The sequence below is a fragment of the Melopsittacus undulatus genome, chromosome 3, assembly GCF_012275295.1.
Source record: "Melopsittacus undulatus isolate bMelUnd1 chromosome 3, bMelUnd1.mat.Z, whole genome shotgun sequence".
NCBI lineage: Eukaryota > Metazoa > Chordata > Aves > Psittaciformes > Psittaculidae > Melopsittacus > Melopsittacus undulatus.
In genome coordinates this window covers 35,587,295-35,608,137 of record NC_047529.1, presented here as the reverse complement: position 1 = coordinate 35,608,137, position 20,843 = coordinate 35,587,295, and the positions used below count along the sequence as shown (strand labels likewise).

Here is a 20,843-nt window from a genome sequence, read left to right as displayed (position 1 = left end):
AGAAAGTGTTGTTTTAAAAATCCCTCTAAATACGTAATCTCCTTCTGTGAGGCAAAATGCAATATCATTGTAATGTTTCTTGAAGGAAATACTTATCTAGAACTGTAGATTTAGAAAGAATGAAATTTCTAAACTACCAAAAAAAATAAAACTTGCATACTACGAAAATAATTCTGTATGGTTTTTTGCATGAAATTTTAAAGTAGTTTAGCTTAACTTGTAAATGTTGTTAAAATATGTACAGAACCTGTTCTTAAGATACACCCAGTTATTAAAAATGGTGTTGCTCTGATCAGAGTCAGTGATAAATGACTGGGAGTAGGAGTTCTCTTTATTTTTGCTTTATTGTTGAAAATGTCTATTATGCCTGTAGGGAGATACTTAGGAAAGTTAAAATTAACAAAGCATACCTAATTTAAAATACAGTTTAAGCCATAGATTTATGTGAATGATCTACCTTAAATCCCTGTGAAAGGGCTCTATTTCTGTGACGTTATGACTCTTCATAACTGCAACTTTATCTTCAAAGAAAGAATACAAATCTTCTCTGGAGGATTAAGCTATGGTAATCTGAGGACAGTTGTGCACCTTAATGAGTACTTCTGCAAGTCTGTTAGTGTGGCTTGATTTATGAGCTTAGGGGTTGTGAATTCAGCCTTCCTAAATGCCACATGTGGAAAAACTTTTAATTGAAATTTTGCCAAATTTTAGAGTAATGCACATGGAACACACTGAATAAGCTCTTCATAAATAAAGAAAAACTATAACATTAAAAAAAATGTACGCATTTATGCTTCCTGTGAACTTCTGAGTATCACAATGTGAGGCCATAATGAAGGTATTTTATTTGGTTATTGCAACTGATTAAACAGTTCTGCAAAAATTATGCCTTTCTAGTTAATTATCAGCAAATAAAGACAAAGTGTATAGTTTGTGTCTTGTAGTGAGATCATTTAATAAAATTAATATAAATACAAAGATTCTTGTATATACGTATATGTACATACATTTATGTTTGCATATACAGGTTTATTCATAGTTGCCATCTACTAACAGACTTAAAGTCCATCCAGATTTTAGTCCAAATCCACATTTTAGTCCAAATCCAAATTTTTAGATCTTTTTCCTTCACTTTTCTGTAAAAACATGCCAGCTCCTATGAAAAGTTTGTCTTCAATGTTTAATGATTGGTTTTAACATTTAACATTTAGAAGATTGATAAATACTTTTTAAAGAAAAGTAAAAATACAATATTGTGGGTAGACATCACCTAAAAATATTTTTCCATTCACTGTTGTGTAGAATGATTTGTAGTTTTGGTGTGTTATTTATAAACAGATCAATACTTACAATAGCAGTAGTGCTGTGAGAGAATTAATAGAATTGTAAAAGTTTCTCTTTTTATTGTATTGTCCTAGTGGTTAATCTAATAATTAGTATTATTTGTATTTGAACACAGATACGTTCTGGCATGAGCTACAATTCATATTTTGATCTTTATTTAGTTTTGCATCTTTAAGTAATTTCTTTACCTATAATAATGTAACATTTTTGTTTTGTGTTTTTCAGCTTTCTGTTTGATGACAAAAATACCCTGTGTATCACTTAATGTAGTAAATCTTTTTCCTACAGCTCCAAACCCTGCCCCCAAACCCAAAGTCCTCCCATCTTTTTATATTCAATTTAATATATTTAATCCCTAACAATAACATTTGCAATTTTGCATCTTACAAACAGAGCATGCATATTTTTATCATTACAAATATATTCTATAAGATGATGCAATGCAATCAAACATGGCAATATCAGATAAAGTAAAATGGTGGGTTGTTGGGTAGCCATCTGACAAAAAAAAATGAGGAAAACTTTAAAATTTGTCTCTGACTCACTATTTTGTGAGAAATTATCTAGGAAACTGTAATGATACCTTACTTGTTAAGTATTTGTTTTATGTTGCTAAATAATATTTCTTTAAAAAGAAGAAAGAAAAGTAATTTGTAGGAATAAGGAGAACACACCTTCACTGAGCATCCCTTCCCACGGCAAACTTCTATAATGCTGTGTAGGACCTCACCTCAGAGAGAATATAGTGAGCAGAGCTAAAAGAGCCTTACAGCACAGCAGGGGTTGGGGAGTCCTTAGAGAAAAAGGGAACTGATATTTTATTTTATTTTGCTTTATTTTTCCCAAGACCCAGAAGAGATAGTGTGGAGTTTGATGCAACCCAGAAACTACTTTGAGACTGAATTTGTATTGGTAAATAAAATGTGGTCGGGAACTGTGTTCTTGCCCTGAGAATACATCCACATAATGTGGCCCTAAGGAATGAACTTCTTTACCCAGAGGCAAATACACGTTTACATGTATATATCTTGGGTCAGGGCAAGAGGGTTGTTTTTTCAGTGTGCTACTGATGTGGATGCTGCATTGCAGGCGATTTTGTTTTCATAGCAAAAAAAATTAGAGTTTATACTGACTACCTCATGATGTGCTGAGGTATACCTGAAGATGTAAAGCCTGTGTATTATAGGGCAGTGCTGGATGACCTCGTAGAATACAGTGATGAAAGTTTGACACAATCTTGTCTATCCAGTCTCCTGGGAAGGATCCCAGGTGCTTGCTGTCTCATGAATCATGACTGTGAGTTCTCTCAGAGAGCTGTTAGTCATCACTAGGAAGTATGGTAAAGCTTATGTAGTATGGGGTGTTGGAGATTGAGTGCTGAAGTTCACCCTTGTCTCTGCCTTGTTTTTGGTAGATCTTTAGGAAAAGTGGCTGACCTAAGTGCAACCGTGGAGGAGAACACTCACTTAGCAAGGTCATAGTGGAAAGAGAGAGAACTGTGCACCAGCTCTTCTTTATTCATGCATTTCCAGTAACAGCTCTGTTCTTTTTTTTTAAAGCCTTTTTGTTTCTTTTAGTGTTTCTCAGTGAAAACACACAGTATGTTTTTAGCTATTGTTTATTCAATAAGTCTACATGTGTGGTGTTATATCAGTACTCTGATTAATACTTGTTTAGTTTCCTCAGGTTTTGAAAGTATTAATTTGTGTAACTTTATCACAAAATTAGCTTTCCTTTTCTGGTTATGGATGTCTCTGTGTCTGTGTTGTGGGTTAAACACAGTAGAAGCAAGGAGGGAGAGAGATTCTCCACATTTCCTTTGAGTGGCCAGGCCTCATAGGATGATCTTTCCATAGCTGAGGTGCAAACCCATTGTGTCAAGGGAGAGGGGAAATAGAGATGCTCTTGGAATTGCCAGAGCTGGCAGGCCAGTCTATACACAGTTGGTGTCTCAATGTCTGTCCAGTGTGTCATCACCAGGCCACTGGTGTATGACATCAGTGTGCTCCATACAAACCTTTACCTGCACTGGATGTCACCCATATCCTTGAAGGCCTGATTATTATCCAGGTTGCTGTAGACCTCCTCCACCATTGCTAGTTCCCAGTACAATGTACAAGCTTGTCTTGCAAAACTAGTATTTCATAAATGCTATACTGGAATGTAATACAATTCATACTTTGTGTATGGTAGATTCATTTTAGCTGTTATTGAGATTAAAAAAAATCTGGAATTTCTTGTTCATATGCATATTTTTCAATCTTTTGAAGTTAAACTAGATTCTTATTATCATCTCAAAATCAATTAGAGCTTTTATGAGTTTGGTGAGGCTATTAGTATGCTTTTTAAAAAATAGTTTCACCATTAACAGGTAAAAGATGTAGTCAGGTTTGGGCCATTAAACAGTTTCTGCATAATTTCTGCCTTCATTGTAACATTTACTGAATTTCTTATTACTTGGTTGATTACAAATGGAAATAATTCCTGTCACACAATTTCAAATAGACAATTAAATTTGAATCCCAAGCACTAATAAAAACACAATACTAATTGTTGTTAGAAAAAGATCTATGGGAAATATTAAGCAACAGCTGAACATTTTTATTCAGACACACAGATACCTATTAGTAAGATCCTCTGTAAAGAATTGATTTATTTCACTAAAAAGTTACTTCAAAAGTTTTTCAGTGCTTTATTCTTTCCAAGTCCTCTCACCAGCTGCGTGATTTATTCAGCTCATAAACAGATTAATTTCACACTTTGACTGAAATTGATTTGACATGCAAACACCTCCACCTGTTACAAAGTCAGCATATCCTCCAGAGTAGCCTTTTTACACTGCTCTCGTGTTCTATTAGAAATTTAGATTAAAGCAGATTATTATTATTCAAGATTTAATAATGATTTATCTTTACATTGCTGTGAAATTTGAGAAAAACAATAGTACGTAAGCAAATACATTGTTCAAAATATTTCTACACTTTTTTAACTTTATTTTTGCATATGTACACAGATATATATATATGGCTCTATTTTGTGTGTATATATATATAAGGTCCATTCAGACTGAATTGCTGAATTAAGTTGATGAAAAACTATGATATCTAATTTAGTATTATGTGTGCTTGCATGCTCTCCTTTGCATTTAAACATTTCTGAGTGCACAGTAGTACTTTAATCAAGATTAATGACATTTACTAGAAAACATATCTTCTAAAATCTGCAGTCTTGATGTTTTGTGATTATAGCTTATAGACCATTGTACAGTGAAGATTTCTAAGGGCAAGGAGTAATGAACTTAATTATTTAAATGAAGTATTAATGAGACTAAATGAGGCATTTTTGCATATGAATCCATATAGTATGTGCTGACTGCAGATAAAAATCATCATATTAATGCAATAAATATCAGAGTATATTTGAGAAAGGAATGAAATTTGGAATACAAGTGACCTTCACTGTCCACAGATTTGATCTGTAATATGATATTGCAGATATAAAAAAAACAAAAGGGAGCTTAGTTACAGACCCATCTTCTGTTCCCCTGTACCTTCCCCTCTCCTCTGACCTTCACATGCCAGCATAGCTATGGCCAGTCCCTTCTTGAGTAGGAAGTTATGCATCCTTCATAGAAAGATTTTTTAAAGAGCTGTTCCTTTCCAATTTACTTGTAGCTTATAATGTTTTCAGAGGATCTTTATGTTTCCTTTCAGTGTCCAAAGAATGACTTTGCACTTAGGGAGCTTTTAGAAAGCAGAGTGCTATTTACTTTAAAACAAAATCATTATAGTTAGAACACATGATAAAGAAATTAATGTTTTACACCTATTTTAGCAGTGTTAATTGTAATATAGAAAATACTAAAGTACATGACACCTTGTAAACACAGGTGCAAACTATTTCCCGTCTATGACCCTAGGTATGCCAGTTGATGTGTTTTTCCTCTCTTTTTAAAGAAAAACAGAGTTAGGGTAAGTTCTCTCAGGTAGTGAGCATATTTGGGTTTGTTTGGATGCCAGGGAGTAGTATGTGTGTGCTTGCATAGCCTTCCTCACAGAAATAAGAGTTTAAGTACTTTTGCAAGGGTGGGGGGAAGATATAAACCTTTTTGGATTTTTCCTATTGCCTGCAGTTCTTAACACATATTTACTAAATTTCAGTCTGCCTTATATATGCTAAGAACTATCATTAGGCAATAGAACTGCTTCAAATAGCATGTACTTTTTTTTGCCTAATGATAGTTCTTTATTCACATTTCTGCTTTGGGATCCTATCATCTAATTTTGATCCATTTAATATGTGCTAAGTTGATTTTCTGTGATACCAATTCTTAATTAGTAGGTTCTGTTGCTGATTTAAATGGTTGAAAGAAATGCAAATATATTGTGTCAAACAAGTTTATGATTGAAAAGTCATACTGTTTGTATGACATGACCAGTTTTTAAATGAAAACATATTAACTGCTGTAATTGTATTTTCATCTTTCAACCCTTTAGAAAGACTCCTGTGCTGATTGTTTCATTACTTTGTTTAGGATCAGGGATAGCTTTTCAGTCCTGTAATTAGAGAGGTCAATTTTCTTGCAGTTTTAAAATTTGGTAGCACACTGTTTCTTTTCTAGACAACTGCCATGTCTTCCTTGTCAGGGCTTAAGATAATTTTAGGTAAAGATCTCCAAGGATGCTGTGTTGTAAAGGAAGATAACACATATCATTTTTCATTTTCCCAGTTTGAGGGGACAAATTATATATACATGCATTTGTATAATTCCTGTGTTTTTCCCAGTTTTCAAGATAGACATTACATGTGACTTTGTCCAGTCAGCTGGGACCTCCATAAGTTTTTGAACATACTTGCTAATAGTTCATAGACTGCTTCAATTTAAGTACTTTAATGTGAATTTAGTTAGTCCATATTCCCTTGAATATATCTACATTTTCTAAACAGTCTCTTCCTATCCTGCCCTTTACTTAATTTTATTTAAACTTGTTATCTTAACTATGATTTTCTTTTCTTCTCCCCCCCCCTCCCCCACCTCGGAAAGGTGAAAGTGTTCTTCATTTTCCTTTCCTGCTAGCTGTTTTTCTTTCTTTTACATTCAATAACTTTCTACAAGCTTCTTTATTGTCTTTGCCTCATTCCATGGTTCACCTTTTCACAAGATTCATCCTTACCTTACCTTATTCTAGTCTTTTCTGAGGCAACTAAACTTGCTTATTGCTTTATTTCATATTTTCCTCCTTAACATGCTAACTTGAATTCCACAGGATATCTTTGGGCTAACATTTCTCCAAGGCACTACTCAGCCTTCTTTATAGACAGGCTCTACTCTTCCTGTTAGTAAACAAAAATGAAATCTGCATTTTGAATGATACAGTGTTCCTTACCATATAATATTAGAATAAAAATCTACAGTGAGACCAGAAGCTCTTAGCATATTGATAATAGGCAATAATTAAAGTTTAAAGAAAAAAAAATGGTGAAATATACAGTGATAAATTAAAAGACAGAGATAATCCCAGAGTACTTCCCCTGATTTCAGTGATGCAAGTCTTAAATGGAATCATAGAATGGTCTGGGTTGGAAAGGATCTTAAAGATCATCTATTTCCAATCCCCCTGTCATGGGCAGGGACATCTACCATTAGATCAGGTTGCTCAAGGCTGTGTCCAGCCTGACCTTGAACACTGTCAGGGATGGAGTATTTGCGACATCCTTGGACAGCCTGTTCCCGTGCCTCATCACTCTCACAGGAAAGAACAACTTCTGACTTCTAAACTAAATCTTCCCCTGTTCAAGTTTAAACCCATTATTCATTTTCCCTAATGGTTCCTCTCGTTTTAGGCCCCCTTCATATACTGGAAGGTTGTTCTGAGATCTCCATGCAAACCCAACTTTCTCAGCCTGTCTTTATATGGGAGGTGCTCTAAGAGAAATACTTTCTCTTTGTCGCTCAGTAAGGTTTTCAGGTATTCGTCCAATCACTTTTTTGAGCACATATTTCACCTAGTGAAAAAAAAGAAATTTCCAATCTATTTAATTGGTCTCCAGTTCCTCAGAAAAAGTAATTTTGATCTTCTGTTTTCCTTCCCTAATTCTAATGTAGCCTGTTTCGTATGGAGGTGCAGAACTACATGCAGCATTCAACAAGTAAAATAAATAGATTTTTGTCTGTTGTCAAAATACTGTTCACTCTTCCTTTCATAGCAATTCCTAACATTTTTCAATAGCTTATAATTTCAGAGAATTACCGTTAGTGTGCTGGAGTTCTTGTTCCTGAGTGTTAACTGTCAAGTCAGAACCATTGTGCCTGCAAACTCATAATTATTTTTTTTCCACATTTATTTTTCTACAATTCCTGATAATGAATGTTGCCTGATGTTTCATCAGTCAGTTGCTCGGTATCATAAACATTTCTGCAAGAAGTCACAAAATGCTTCTTCCTCATCCCTGTTCAGATTTGATCTGCATCTACCTCTGGACATGTAAAATTGATAATAAACAACCTGAAATTTTATTTTTCTGCATATTAAAATGTTAAATATTAATATATTATTAAATAGTAAATATTAAAACTAAGGAACATATTTATCATGTTTTCTTCTCAAATTATTACTTTCAAGGATTTTTATAAGATATGGTATGATACCGTATGTCATTATTACCCACAAGCCATATGTATGCTATGATAGGGGATTGTTAGCTTAAACGGGCTTCCTATCAAATTTTTCATGTTGGTTTTCCAGCTATCTGATTATAAGGTCAAGTTTATTTTTTTAATATCGATACAGAATGCAATAAGGTAAAAGCAACAAAAATTAGTCTACTGGATGTGATCTGTAGCCTTTTTGATAACAGCAAGGACAAAATATTTTGGAGAAATTGTGAGAATCTTTTTGAATGCTGCTTGGAACGATATGATCCATGAAGGAGCCCTTGTCCTTTTATAGATGGAGACTAGTAATAAACTGTACTGTAAAATTTATTTGAAGAAATTTACTGGAATAAACGTAAAATTGTGATCTATGAAATTATCATGTAAGGCCACCCTGGTTTTATCTTTAGGCCAACCTCATTTTAGCTTTTAATATCCACTTTTACAGCCCAGTTATGTGGTATCTGATTTATTTTTTTTTTCCTATTAGTTTTATCATTTTCACTTTCAGTAGTTTTTCCCATGCCCCTTTGCAGGAATCATATCTATAGTATCAGTCTTTTACTTATGTCCTCTTCTGCAGTCTTGGGCATATCTCTCTAACCCTTCTCTTTCTATAAGGTTTTCTATTTGTGTAAGAGTTTCCCATTTGTATTTTTGAATCGATTTCCACTGTGACAGATACTATGATTTTTAATGCAGGTAGACAAGATGAATAAGAAGAAATAAAATAAATGATCAATTTTCTTGTACTCAAGCCATGAATTTTTTGCTTGTCATATAAGTGTTGAGATGTCAAACTGAACAGGTCCTATCTGATGCAGAAATAAACTTACAAACTTTTTTTTGCTTGTTTTGGGGTTTTTTTGGTAAATATATACTTGTTTCAGTTCTCAGCTTCCCTTAACCTCTCTTGACTTTAGCTAAGATGATCATTATAAGATGCTGTCAAATTAATGATTTTAGGGTTAAGAGGCCTTGACCTCAACAATGGATTTTTGTGTAAGCCACATGTTTAAAACACTAATTCAAATTGTATTTATGTATCTGAACTATTAAAGTGTAAGGATATTATTAATACTCCATTGGTAAAAGTTTAGCTACATATTTAGTGATTTGATGATGATTCACCAATAATCTATGCTAGAACATTGGATAGTGTGAATGAAGACATAGTGACGTTAAGAATTTAATTTTAGCTGTGTATTTGTAATCTAGTAGAAAGGGGAAGTAAAGGTAAATTACTACCATGACTAATAAATTCAAGATTGGCAAATATTATCATCTATGAAGCGTTTTATTATGTATTTCAGATACCTAGATCAAACTAATGCAAAACCTTTCCATCAAAAAAGCATAAATTGCAATGTGACACCTTTAAATAGTAATCGTAATACACATATAGATGCTTAATAGCACTTTAGAATTGACATATTTCTTCCTTTGACAGAAAACATAGGAACATAAATGTCTTTGATTAAATTCAGAGGGATATGATCTTCTCATCATAAATTTAATTGTGTCATTCTTCCAACATTAAAGAGAGAATATTCCCTGAAATTGAGTATATTTTCTAGTTTACAAACAAGATGAAAAGTCTCTTTCCCCAGGCTACTGAAAGAGAGTACATGAAAGCCATAAACAATTGAATAAGATCAATGTTAATATTTTGGTAACCAGAGGAAAATGATGTTTAAATTTGAGCTTGAGAGCTTATTTGCAAACTTCATGAATTTCACAGAGTTGTAATGACTCAGATCAGAAGAAGTCCAACATTGAATGAGTACACAGAATAATCCTAAATGAATAGAGGGTTTATTGCCACACTTCAAATAAGCTAGCATAGCTTTTATATTCCTATTTGTCATTTCAAGAATCTTTTCTGTCCCATACGATTTTTTTTTCTGAGAGCTCAGCCGTAGCTCCAGCTGATTTGGTCAGATGAATGTTTTTTGGGTTTGTTTTTGGTTTTGTTTTTTTTTTACCAAAGGATATATAACTTTTTTGCACCAATTATTCTACTTCATAAATTGCATGTGTTGAATTAATAAGCACAATGCACCTCAACTGAATTTAAATATTTAAAACATTTGTTCTCTGATTAAATCAGTGAATGTCAAACAGGTACCAGAAGAGACAATGAAATAAAAAGCTGTATTAAATCCCAGAGGGCAGAAAAATGTTGACAATCATTACATGCCTGTACTACTATGGATCTGGTTATAAACCAATAGTATTCTTTATGTATAAACAAAAACTCCTGAATCCGTCCTTCTCTGTCTTCTCTAAGTTGTGGTCTGTCATTAATATATGTGGCAGAAATCTAGCTCTTTACTGAAGAGAAATGCACAGACAGTCTTGCATCTGAATTAGTTTTATTCTGTTGCTTCCTCATAATTTTCTGAAAAATAAGTGAATATTTAATAACGTGTTCTGCTTCTGGAAGAATTTTTACATGGATTTGTAATTTATCATAGTTTTATAATAATAATAATAAAGGACATTTTAACTGAGACCATTACTTAAAGTTTTTATCTTTTTACAAGGAAGGGAAGTTATGTCATCTTAACCACTACCTGACCTGTAATTGGTATATCTAAAAAAAAATCAGTCAGCTAAGAGACAGCTTTTGGGGCTTTTTTTTTCAGATATTTTGGAAGGAAATTGTCTTATGCATGAATGGTGAACTGAAAAAATGCATGGAAAGTGTTAATGTATCTAAGTTCAGTGTTGCTTATGATTTTGTAGTGTGAAAACAACAGATCTTTATCTCAATTTAAAACTGGTAGAATATGAATTGATCTAGAATTGTGATATTGATAGTAATACCTGTAATGTAATAAGAATTACGTGATATACATTGTATTGTAAGTCTTCATACCAGGAAATGTATGTGAAACTTGAAGTGAATGTTATCCTTGGAACTTAAATGGGTGCTTTTTGTCCACCTGAATAACTTGGTTTTGGCTGGAGTACATCTTCTGTTATGGTTAGACACACTTCAAGGTTTCTGAAGATGTAGATTTCTAGAGCTGCATGGAATTTTTCAAGCTTTTTTGTGAAAATTAAAATCAGACATCATCAGAAGTGTTTTATGAATTTGTGAAATTTCCTGGTTTGTTTTCTCTATGTTGAACAAACAGGCATATACTCTGACAGCTGGAATAGAAATAAAATTCATACACTTCATTTTGACAGTTTAATGAGTTCTTTGGCTTTTCAATGTAAAATGGCTTGACTTAAAAATCCCTTCTAATGTGTTGTAAGAGAGAATCTGTAATTCATCACCAAAATATTTTTTTATGAGACAGATTCTACTAAGCCTTTACTTTTCCAAAGGATAAAAGGATTTTTTTTTAAATTAAACATCTTCTACCTGAAATTAGTTTTTGTGGTTTTAACTGCTTGTTTATGCTTGTTTGTTTTGTAAACACATATAAGTTTGAATAGTAGTCACGACATGGCTCTATTGGTGCTTTATTATATATGTGAACTAGACTTTTTTTTAAGAGGTTTGCACTGAATATATGCTACTATCTGAGAATCAAATTATTTAAATAAAACCCCTGATTATGGAACTGCTTTGAACTTGTAGATAGAATAGTTGATCCTAATTTTCTCTTCAAAATGAAGTTTAAGATTAATAAGAAAAAAAACCACATCCCTATAATCCTGATTAATCATCTGTTCTTGTGTGAAGTACATGGCATACCTTTCTTGACATTCCTGTCAACAATCTTTTCACAACTGCTTTAAGGGGATGAACATAGTGGATTGACTTCACGTATCATAGTAATGCCATCCTGCATCTTAGAGTTTCTGTCATTGTTAGGATGTCAAAATACACACTTCTGCCAGGATTTAACATTAGTGGACTTAGCAATATTTGACAGCAGACATTTTTAATGGTGTTAAATTATACTAATATTTAGTAATATTCAGCAAGTTGAATTTTATTATCTTGAGTGTTTTAGATTTCATACCTTGGGTTGAACTGGGAAACATTTAAATAACAAGTATTTTATCACTAATTTAATTCATAACAGCTTCACATCATTTTAGTACAGATGTAGTAACACAGTTATAGAACCAGAAGTGCTTCGTTATTATTGTTGTCGCTGAAATGGAAATTAAAACAACTGCTTTAAATTTAATGGTAATGAAATAGAGCTTTCTTTTTTGGTGGGCAGCCATGTGTATAGCAGTTTGTAAGAAGATTCACAGTTTCTATCACAGGCACTTAATATTTACATTTCCTAATAATCTTGTTCATAAATTTCTAAAGACTTGAGTTTTTTATTCTCTTATTTTGTGTATGTATGCTCAACATCTACAAATTAATTAATTTAAATACCAGATCGCCTAGAGAATATCTAAGAATTGTAATCCAAAATGTTAATGTCTTTTTAGCGTATCTGAATGTATCTGGTAAAAATGTGGCTCTAATTTGTAGTATGAGATTAAGAAATATTTCCTCAGTTTTGTTTTTATTATATTTTAGTGCTTAAAAGGAAATTAATTTATGCTATTAGTAAATTATATACCTTGAATTGTATTGCTACTAGCCGTATAAACGGAATTGCAGATGAGAGAGTTAAGAGAGATTCTTCATTATTAGTACCCCATTACCAGAAACAGGATCTACATATAGTATGTCCCCATGGTTAGAATGGAGACAATGACTTGGAAATTTTACCTTCAAATATGCTGTAATTCAGTGAAGCCATGCAGTTAAATATGAGTATTCTGTTATCTTAAGCAGTGCAGGTATGGAAGCTACTAGTTTATGAAAAGACTTTAGATCCCAAGTCATTTTAGAGGTGGTTTTACAGCATTTACCTGTAGTTCACTTTCAGCTGTAAATGTTAGTTTAGGGTATAAGCCAAATATTTTGAAAGCACTACTGATTCTGGCATATAAATTGCTCATAAATATGTTTTCCTTATTATTGTGTTTAAACTCTTTTGATATTCAGAAATTGAGAAAGGAGGTTGTGGAGACCCTGGAATTCCATCATATGGAAAAAGGACTGGCAACAGTTTTCTGCATGGAGACACACTTACCTTTGAATGTCAAGCAGCTTTTGAACTGGTGGGAGAGAGGACAATTACATGTCAACAAAACAACCAGTGGTCTGGCAACAAACCCAGCTGTGTTTGTGAGAATTTTCTTTTTCTGTATTAGTTTTCTGACCTTAGCCTCTTTCTTTTCTTAGCATTTGTGACTAATCAGCAGGAAAACATTGCAAAAGCTCTTGAAGACTTTTTCAGTCACATGGGCCTTTTTTAGTTGGCTCAATAGCAGCTTATTTATGGGGAGCATCACATGCAACTGTTTTAGAATGTTCTTTCCCATCGTTTTATATTTAATTGAACCATTTAACACTCTTAATGTAAATGTATTGTTGAATTAGACTCTAAATGAACAATTCGTAATCGCATGTAAGTGTTCAAAGGGACTCAGTGGAACATACACATTGATTCTGTCAGTGCAAAGCAGTCTCCAGATCCATGTAAAAAAAGATTGGAGATTTTTATCTGATATCCTAGTAAAGCATGAAAATGAATGTAAGGATCTCTAACGTAGAAAAAGGGTAGGAAAAATAGTTTTGAATTTTGCTTTTAAAGGTAATATATATTTGTAGGTCAGCGTATAGATGTATTTAAATAAAGAGGGGTGTTGTTTGTTTTTTAATTTTCTGTTTCTTTTTCTTCTATGGTAAAATAGAGTAAAACTTTCTAGGATACAGACTTATTAGACACTTCATTTCTCCTCCAGACCACACTGCCTTTTCCTATGAACAGTCTTACAGTTCAGTACTGGATTTTCAAAACAACCTTTGGGAAGTGTCCTATTCTGCTTGAATACATACATATTTTGCAGCTGTGTTTGTACAGTTCTTGCCAAGCTGAGTAAGCTTGCTGTGAACTGGAAGAAGTCTTTATATGCCCATGCAATGCTGAAATGTGTCTAAGCACATAAGGCCTGGGGATGGAATCAGTGTGGTTGCAATTCTCTTTGAGACAGAAGTCGCTTTTGTTCATGGTGAAGTATTGCACTGGGTTGATATTTTAGTTCCTATTGGCAGTAGCATGGAATATTACTGTGTTCCACTGCTTGATGTGCATATGCGCTATGAAAGATAATAGAATGCAAACTCGCAACATCTATTTACAAACACTGAGTGCAGTTTGACACATTTAAAGAGATGAGTAATGGTTATCTTTTGCATTAATTAATATGCAGTGATCCTCTTTCTGAATGTACTGTACATCTCACTAAGGTACCAGCCACAAGCTTATGACTCTAAAATCAATTAGGAATTGTCTTGAAGAAAATTGGCCTAAAAGAGTGAAATGGAGGAAAGCTATGAAACATTTATATTTAATTTCACTATCGAAGGGGAAAGTAGGGGTGAAATAAGTTTGTACTATGTACTCTGAAGAGTTCTTGATCAAGGCACATCTAAATTTCTGCTGTTAATTACATGTACTTTATGTACTACAGGCAGAACTGTCCCTTATGCCCATTTTTTTTTGATTGCTAAACACATTTTCATGAATTTTCCATTTAGAGAAAGTCTACATTTAAATTTGGAGGTTGCATTTTCATTTCAAAACAAACCTGACGGTTTTTCCAAATTCTGACCCATCAGGCATTACTTTTGCTTTCCTGCTGTGGCATTCTCTACATGCTTCTCATATCTTTTGCAGGCTCAGGTGTAGTTACTTAGCCTCACTTGGGGAAATAAAAACATTCAAGGCTGACACATTATACTGAAGAAATGTCCTGACAGCCTTAAACATTTCCAGCTTGCATGTGTAGTAGTTTTGACATCCAGGCTTCAAAAGCATTCTTTCCACAATAACAAAAAAAAAAGATAAACGTTTATAATATTTGTGGATAGTATTTTAAGAATCTGTTGTTGTTTTTTTAGTCTCTTGTTTCTTCAACTTCACCACACCATCTGGAATTATTCTTTCTCCAAATTATCCTGAGGAGTATGGGAACAATATGAACTGTGTTTGGTTAATTATCTCAGAGCCGGGAAGCAGAATCCACCTGATTTTCAATGACTTTGATGTAGAACCTCAGTTTGACTACCTTACAGTGAAAGATGATGGGATTTCAGATTTACCACCTCTTGGCACTTTTTCTGGCAATGAAGTCCCTTCCCAGTTGGCTAGCAGTGGGCACATAGTAAGGCTTGAATTTCAGTCAGATCATTCTACCACTGGAAGAGGATTTAATATCACTTACACAAGTAAGAGCCTTTGCTTTTATTTTATACCTAGTCTTAAAATCAAGCTTTCTTCATAATAATGACAGATAGAAAATGTTTTTATTTATAATACAGAAGTAAACTGTAATTCTTGTATAACTGGACTGCTTTCAACTGTCTTCCTAATGTTCATTAGCTTACCTAAATCTTTATATTTTATGTATTTTAATTACAATAATGCTGAGGAATTCCTTTTATTATTTAAGGGCCTTTTTAGTTGATGCTGCATAAATACAGAGCACATAACTAAAGGACAGATCATTCAGATCGAGGCATCTTTGCAAGTGATTTAATATCCTTCTTCATGAAACCAGGAGGAATAAATTCACAAATGTGTTGATCTTAGATCCCAAAAATGGAGATGTTAATCTGAAAAGCATAGAAGTATAAAAAGCAACTAGAATATCATTGCAAATAAATAGCTCTGGGAACCTGCTTTACTTTTGCATTTTATCTTCCAGTTAGATGGTATGGTATCTAGGAATGCAGATCCCTAAGTATATAGATCTCTTTTTTGGTATGTATGTAATAGTAACCTCTGTTTTATCTAGCATCTTAGAACATAGCTGATTTTAAGCACAAGTATTTCCTATAGTAGTTTACTAATCAGAGTAATTTTTCTCTCCAGCTCCATATTCTTCAAGAATTTTAAAAATGTAATATCTTTAATAATGTTATTCCCAAATGTAACTCCCCTGCCATGGATAGAGACAGCTACCACTAGACCATGTTGCCCAAGGCTCTGTCCAACCTGGCCTTGAACATTGCCAGAGGTGGAGCATTCACAACTTGCTTGGGCAACTTGTTCTAGTGCTTCACCACCCTCACAGTAAAGATTTTCTTCCATATATCTAACCAGAACTTCCTCTATTTAAATTTGAAGCCATTACCCATTGTCCTATTGCTACAGTCCCTGATTGAATCCCTCTCTCACATCCTTATAGGCTCCCTTCAGATACTGGAAGGCTACTGCAAGCAGAAGTCTTTCCCATTTGGGAAATTAGGCTAAAAAATACGTGCTACAGATGGCCATCAGTTTTGTTTATATGAAAGGATATTACTTAACAATACTGTCAACTCAAGTGGCATTGTAGTCATGTGGAAAGTATTATTACATTTGCCACAACCTGCTAACTCTCCTAGAAGTCTTATTAGTAATTCAAAGACATTACTTATATGGAGATTTTCTTGGTAGTTGAAGAAATTGTCTTCTAAGCTTATAGAAGAAGTTAATTGACAATAAAGTTGTCTTGGTCACATCTTGCATTTTTACTATCTTGTGTCAGTTAAGGTAATTAACAGTGTTCAGAGTCAAGGTGCTTCTTTGTATTATTACAAGGATGCCCCATATAAAACTGGAATTAATGAATTGAAACCCTGTTTAAGCTTTAGGTGCCTAAATTGTGCCTTTGCTTTCAGAGAAAGGGATAATTACTGTTCTCTGAAAAGTAACAGAACAGGATGATACTCACTTTAACTGAGACTACAGAGATTAAAAGGTTTACCAGAAAAAGTGAGGCCTGAATTTTAGGTCTGCTTCTGTCTGAGATTGTTCAGATCCCTTTTTCCATATGGTGTTCTACTTAAGTAAAGACGGACTGTAGTAAGAAAATATTTGCTATTTCTATTTGAAGCTGAATTGTGCAGTCAGGAATATAATACTCATGGATCAAACTCTTTGAAAATCCTTATTGCCTTGGTATTCACAAAAGAGCTTTCCACCACACTTTTCTTATTAGGTGTTACCACTAAGTTTGGTGCATACTTTATGTGCTAAAATTATCTAAACAGCGTATATGCTTCCATAATGGGAAACTGAGTTTGCAAATGGCAGTGTCTATTATTTATGAATCCTTAGTGTTAGTAGGAAGTATTTAGTTTAAATTCAGCTAAAGTGCTAGTACTTCTGGACCTCCTGAAGTGTGCCACTCGTACAATTTCAATCAAATCAGGATTAAAGAATTTTGTTGATTTATAAATGAAACATAACTAACAGTCAGTGAACTGTACATTTAAGATTTATGTCAGCAATTCAGCAGATAAACCACAATGACACTTACAAAATCTTAGAATTATAGCAGCTCTCAAGTTTGTGGAGACCAATAAGGACAATTCAGTTCTGCTCCCTGCTGCTTGCAGGACTATCTAAAACTAAACTACATGACTGAAAACATCATCCAGACACTCCCTGAATTCTGACAGGCTTGGCATTGTGACCACACTTGGTGCCTCCTTGTACTCACGGCATCTTAGAATCATAGAACTGTTTAGGCTAGAAAGACCTTTAAATCACCTGTAAAGCTAGCACTGTCAAGCCTACCACTAACCCTAAGTGCCTAAGTGTTAAGTCTGCCACTAACCCTACCATGTCCCTAAGTGCCACAACTACAGGTCTTTTAAGTCCATCTGGGGACTTGTTCTCCAGACCCTTCACCAGTGTCATTGCTTTTCTCTGAACCTCCTCCAGTAACTCAGTAACTCAGTATCTTTCTTGTAGTGAGTGGCTCAGTACTGTACACAGGATTCAGCATGTGACCTCACCAGTGCTAAGTGCAGGAGACAATCACTTTCCTGGTCCTGCTGTCACCGCTGTTTCAGATACAGACAAGGAAGCTGTTTGACACCTTGGCCACCTGGGCTCAAACTGATTCATGTTCAGCTAGTTGTCAACCAACACTCCAAAGTCCTTTTCCATCGGGCAGCTTTCCATCCACCCTTCCCCAAGCCTGTAGTGTTGCATGTGGTTGTTGTGACCCAAGTGCAAGATCCAGCACTGTGACTTGTTGAAACTCATACAATTGTTCTCCATCCATTGTTTCAGCCTATGCAGTTCCCTCTGAAGGGCCTTCCTACCCTCAAGCAGATCAACAGTCCTACCCATCTTGTTTTCAGCTGCAGGCTTACTGAACATGACCACCTCATCTAGATTGTTGATAAAGATATTAACAGAACTGGCCCTAGTACTGAGTCCTGGGGAACACCACTTGTGATTCAACACATAAAGATTTGTAAATACCTTTCTACTTCTGGCCATAGTCTTTTAGCAGTAGTCTCTATTTCTGCCAGATTAGTTAGTGTTAAACCATACTCCCTGTAATGTTAGAGGCAAACAAACAGTAGATTTTGTCCAGATGGAAATTTAACCAGTGTTCTTGTGTACTTAAGCCAGAAATAAGTAAGCTTCCAAATTTGAGCTATGTTGCATTTGTGTGAATGTCATCAGATTTAAATCTGACTTTTACTTAAGGAGTTTCTATACTTTCAATTATGTTGTATTATGTATTATGTTTTCTTGCATCACAATAGAAAGGTTATTCCCCCTTCAAAAAAAAAAAAGAAAAAAGTTTAGAGGAGTGATTGTTGCGATTGTTATTGTGTGTGTTATTATTGATACTGTCATTCTTACTACTATTATTGTTACTACTATGTTTTTGTTAGCCTTTGGTCAGAATGAGTGCCATGATCCAGGCATTCCTATAAATGGGAGGCGTTTTGGAGACAGGTTTCTCCTAGGAAGTTCTGTTTCCTTTCACTGTGACGATGGTTTTGTGAAGACCCAAGGCTCTGAATCGATAACATGTATTATGCAAGATGGAAATGTAGTATGGAGCTCTACTGTCCCACGTTGTGAAGGTAAGGGCACAATCTGTACCTACAGTTTGAATAATGAAACTTTAAATTTAGCTTACTTTTTTACATTTTGCACGTAAGTAAGACTGCTTTAGCTGAAGTTATGAATTAATCTTATTTTAACACTCTTCCAGGCAAATGAGAGAGCAATAATAGAAACAAGATAGCTTGCTTTTATATTCTTAGAATAAATTAGCATTCTAAAAATCTGGTTGCTATTCTTTTCAAGTTCTGGTTGTTACTGTCATTACTCAGTTATGAGTTATAGCTGTTACAATGGTTTTCGCTTAGCATACTGAAGAACTTAATTATCTACCACATAGAAACTTCAAGTAAAGCTTCTATTTTAAAGTCTTTTTTTTTTAAATGAACCTTAAATTTTCTCAAAATGAAAGTATACCTGAATTTCTCTATGTAACATATTAACCTGAAGTACAGTCTTTCCTGAGAAATACAGTGATAAGATACAGAGCTATGTTTAATATTCATTATATTTCCCAAAAGTTCCAAATTTGTTTGCTTGTTCTTGCCTAAGTGAATAAACACACTAAGATGAGCTATAATTAGGATTAGAGATTGCTTTACAATACAATGAAATACAGTGAGGAAAAAGAAGAGTAGGCTGATTTCTTGATGTTTAACAGTGAAGGATTATAAGGCAAGACATGAATGTATTTAATGAACTACTAGCGTATGTCTTTTAAAGTTATGTTCAAACAATTGTGTATCTTTTAGTAAGCAATATGTATGTAATCAGACAATTAAATTATACTTTTTTTGAATACACTAATCCAAACCTTCTAATTTATGTAAATCTCAACCTCCTTTAATTTCAGTGTCATTGCAGTTACTTAAGGATCTGGATCACATCAGTTTCATGATTTTTGTTATTTGGGCTATCTGACAACTGAGTCCTCATAAGACAGTGTGTTTCTAATAAAATTTAAAGGTACTGAAACAAACACATTAGCGGCCTGGTAGAAGTAATGTGTGTGAATCAGCCTTCCTAGTTAGTGTAGAGATATTTTAGCTTGCTTCTAGTTGTCTGAGATTTCTGGGGTTTGTTTTAGCAAAAAACGATTCTTGTTTTTAATATGACAAAATTTAATTTAAAGAACCACCATGGAATAATCTTAATTCTTCATTAACTGTGCACATGTAATGTAAATGTCATTTTCAGGGCCAGTCATTTTGCCCCAGAGAAAATTCAATCTGTATTTTTCATGTTTGGTGGGTTGCTTTTTTCCCCTACTTTCTTAAATCTTTAAATACTTCCCAGAGACAAGTGCAAGTCATGAGTGAAATCAGCTAACCTGCCTGACTTCATTTTTTAAAAATTAAAAGCATTGAATCAAAACTAGGGATATTAATTTACTAATCACAAATTCATGTTACTGTTCATCTCCACATGGCATAATAGGTTTGCTTGTCACTACTTAGACAAACAGAAAAAAAGTAACAAGATTTCCTGTACTGCAATGTGGAATTTACTGATAATGATACCACTGACTACTTGAGGGTAATACGAATGATATATAAGATAAATTTACGTGACCTTGAAAGTGTTCCTGTTTTAGACTGCTCTATGGCCTTTGGTGAAATATAACATCCAAAGCCCTCTTGTTATGACAGCTTAATCTTTCAAGCGACTTATGTTTCCTAAAATTTGTTCAGTCAGTTCTGCTGTTGTTTAATCCTGCTCTAAAGACCTCTGATCCTGTTCTGAAAAATGCTCCTGTCTAGCCTTGTTACTTTCATAGCCCTGTTGCAGTACTTTTTTCCTTTTTATGTGGAAGATAAATTTAGAGGACATTTAAACAAATTTGACATACAGGAATGGACCTAATAGGAATGGACCTAATGGGATGTACCCAGGAATGCTGAGGAAGCCAGCCAAAGACATTGCAAGCAATGCTCAGTTATTTTGGGAAG

At 34.0% G+C, this 20,843-nt stretch overlaps 1 protein-coding gene across 1 annotated transcript in view; it reads left to right on the top strand.

The window, feature by feature from the left end:
• Positions 1-20,843, top strand: part of CSMD1 (CUB and Sushi multiple domains 1) — a 1,105,213-nt gene that overhangs the window by 819,536 nt on the left and 264,834 nt on the right. Inside the window, exons 13-15 of the mRNA XM_013130058.2 lie at positions 12,975-13,157; positions 14,937-15,263; positions 18,720-18,914. Coding sequence (XP_012985512.2) covers positions 12,975-13,157; positions 14,937-15,263; positions 18,720-18,914 — 705 coding nt within the window. The remainder of the gene's footprint in view (positions 1-12,974; positions 13,158-14,936; positions 15,264-18,719; positions 18,915-20,843) is intronic.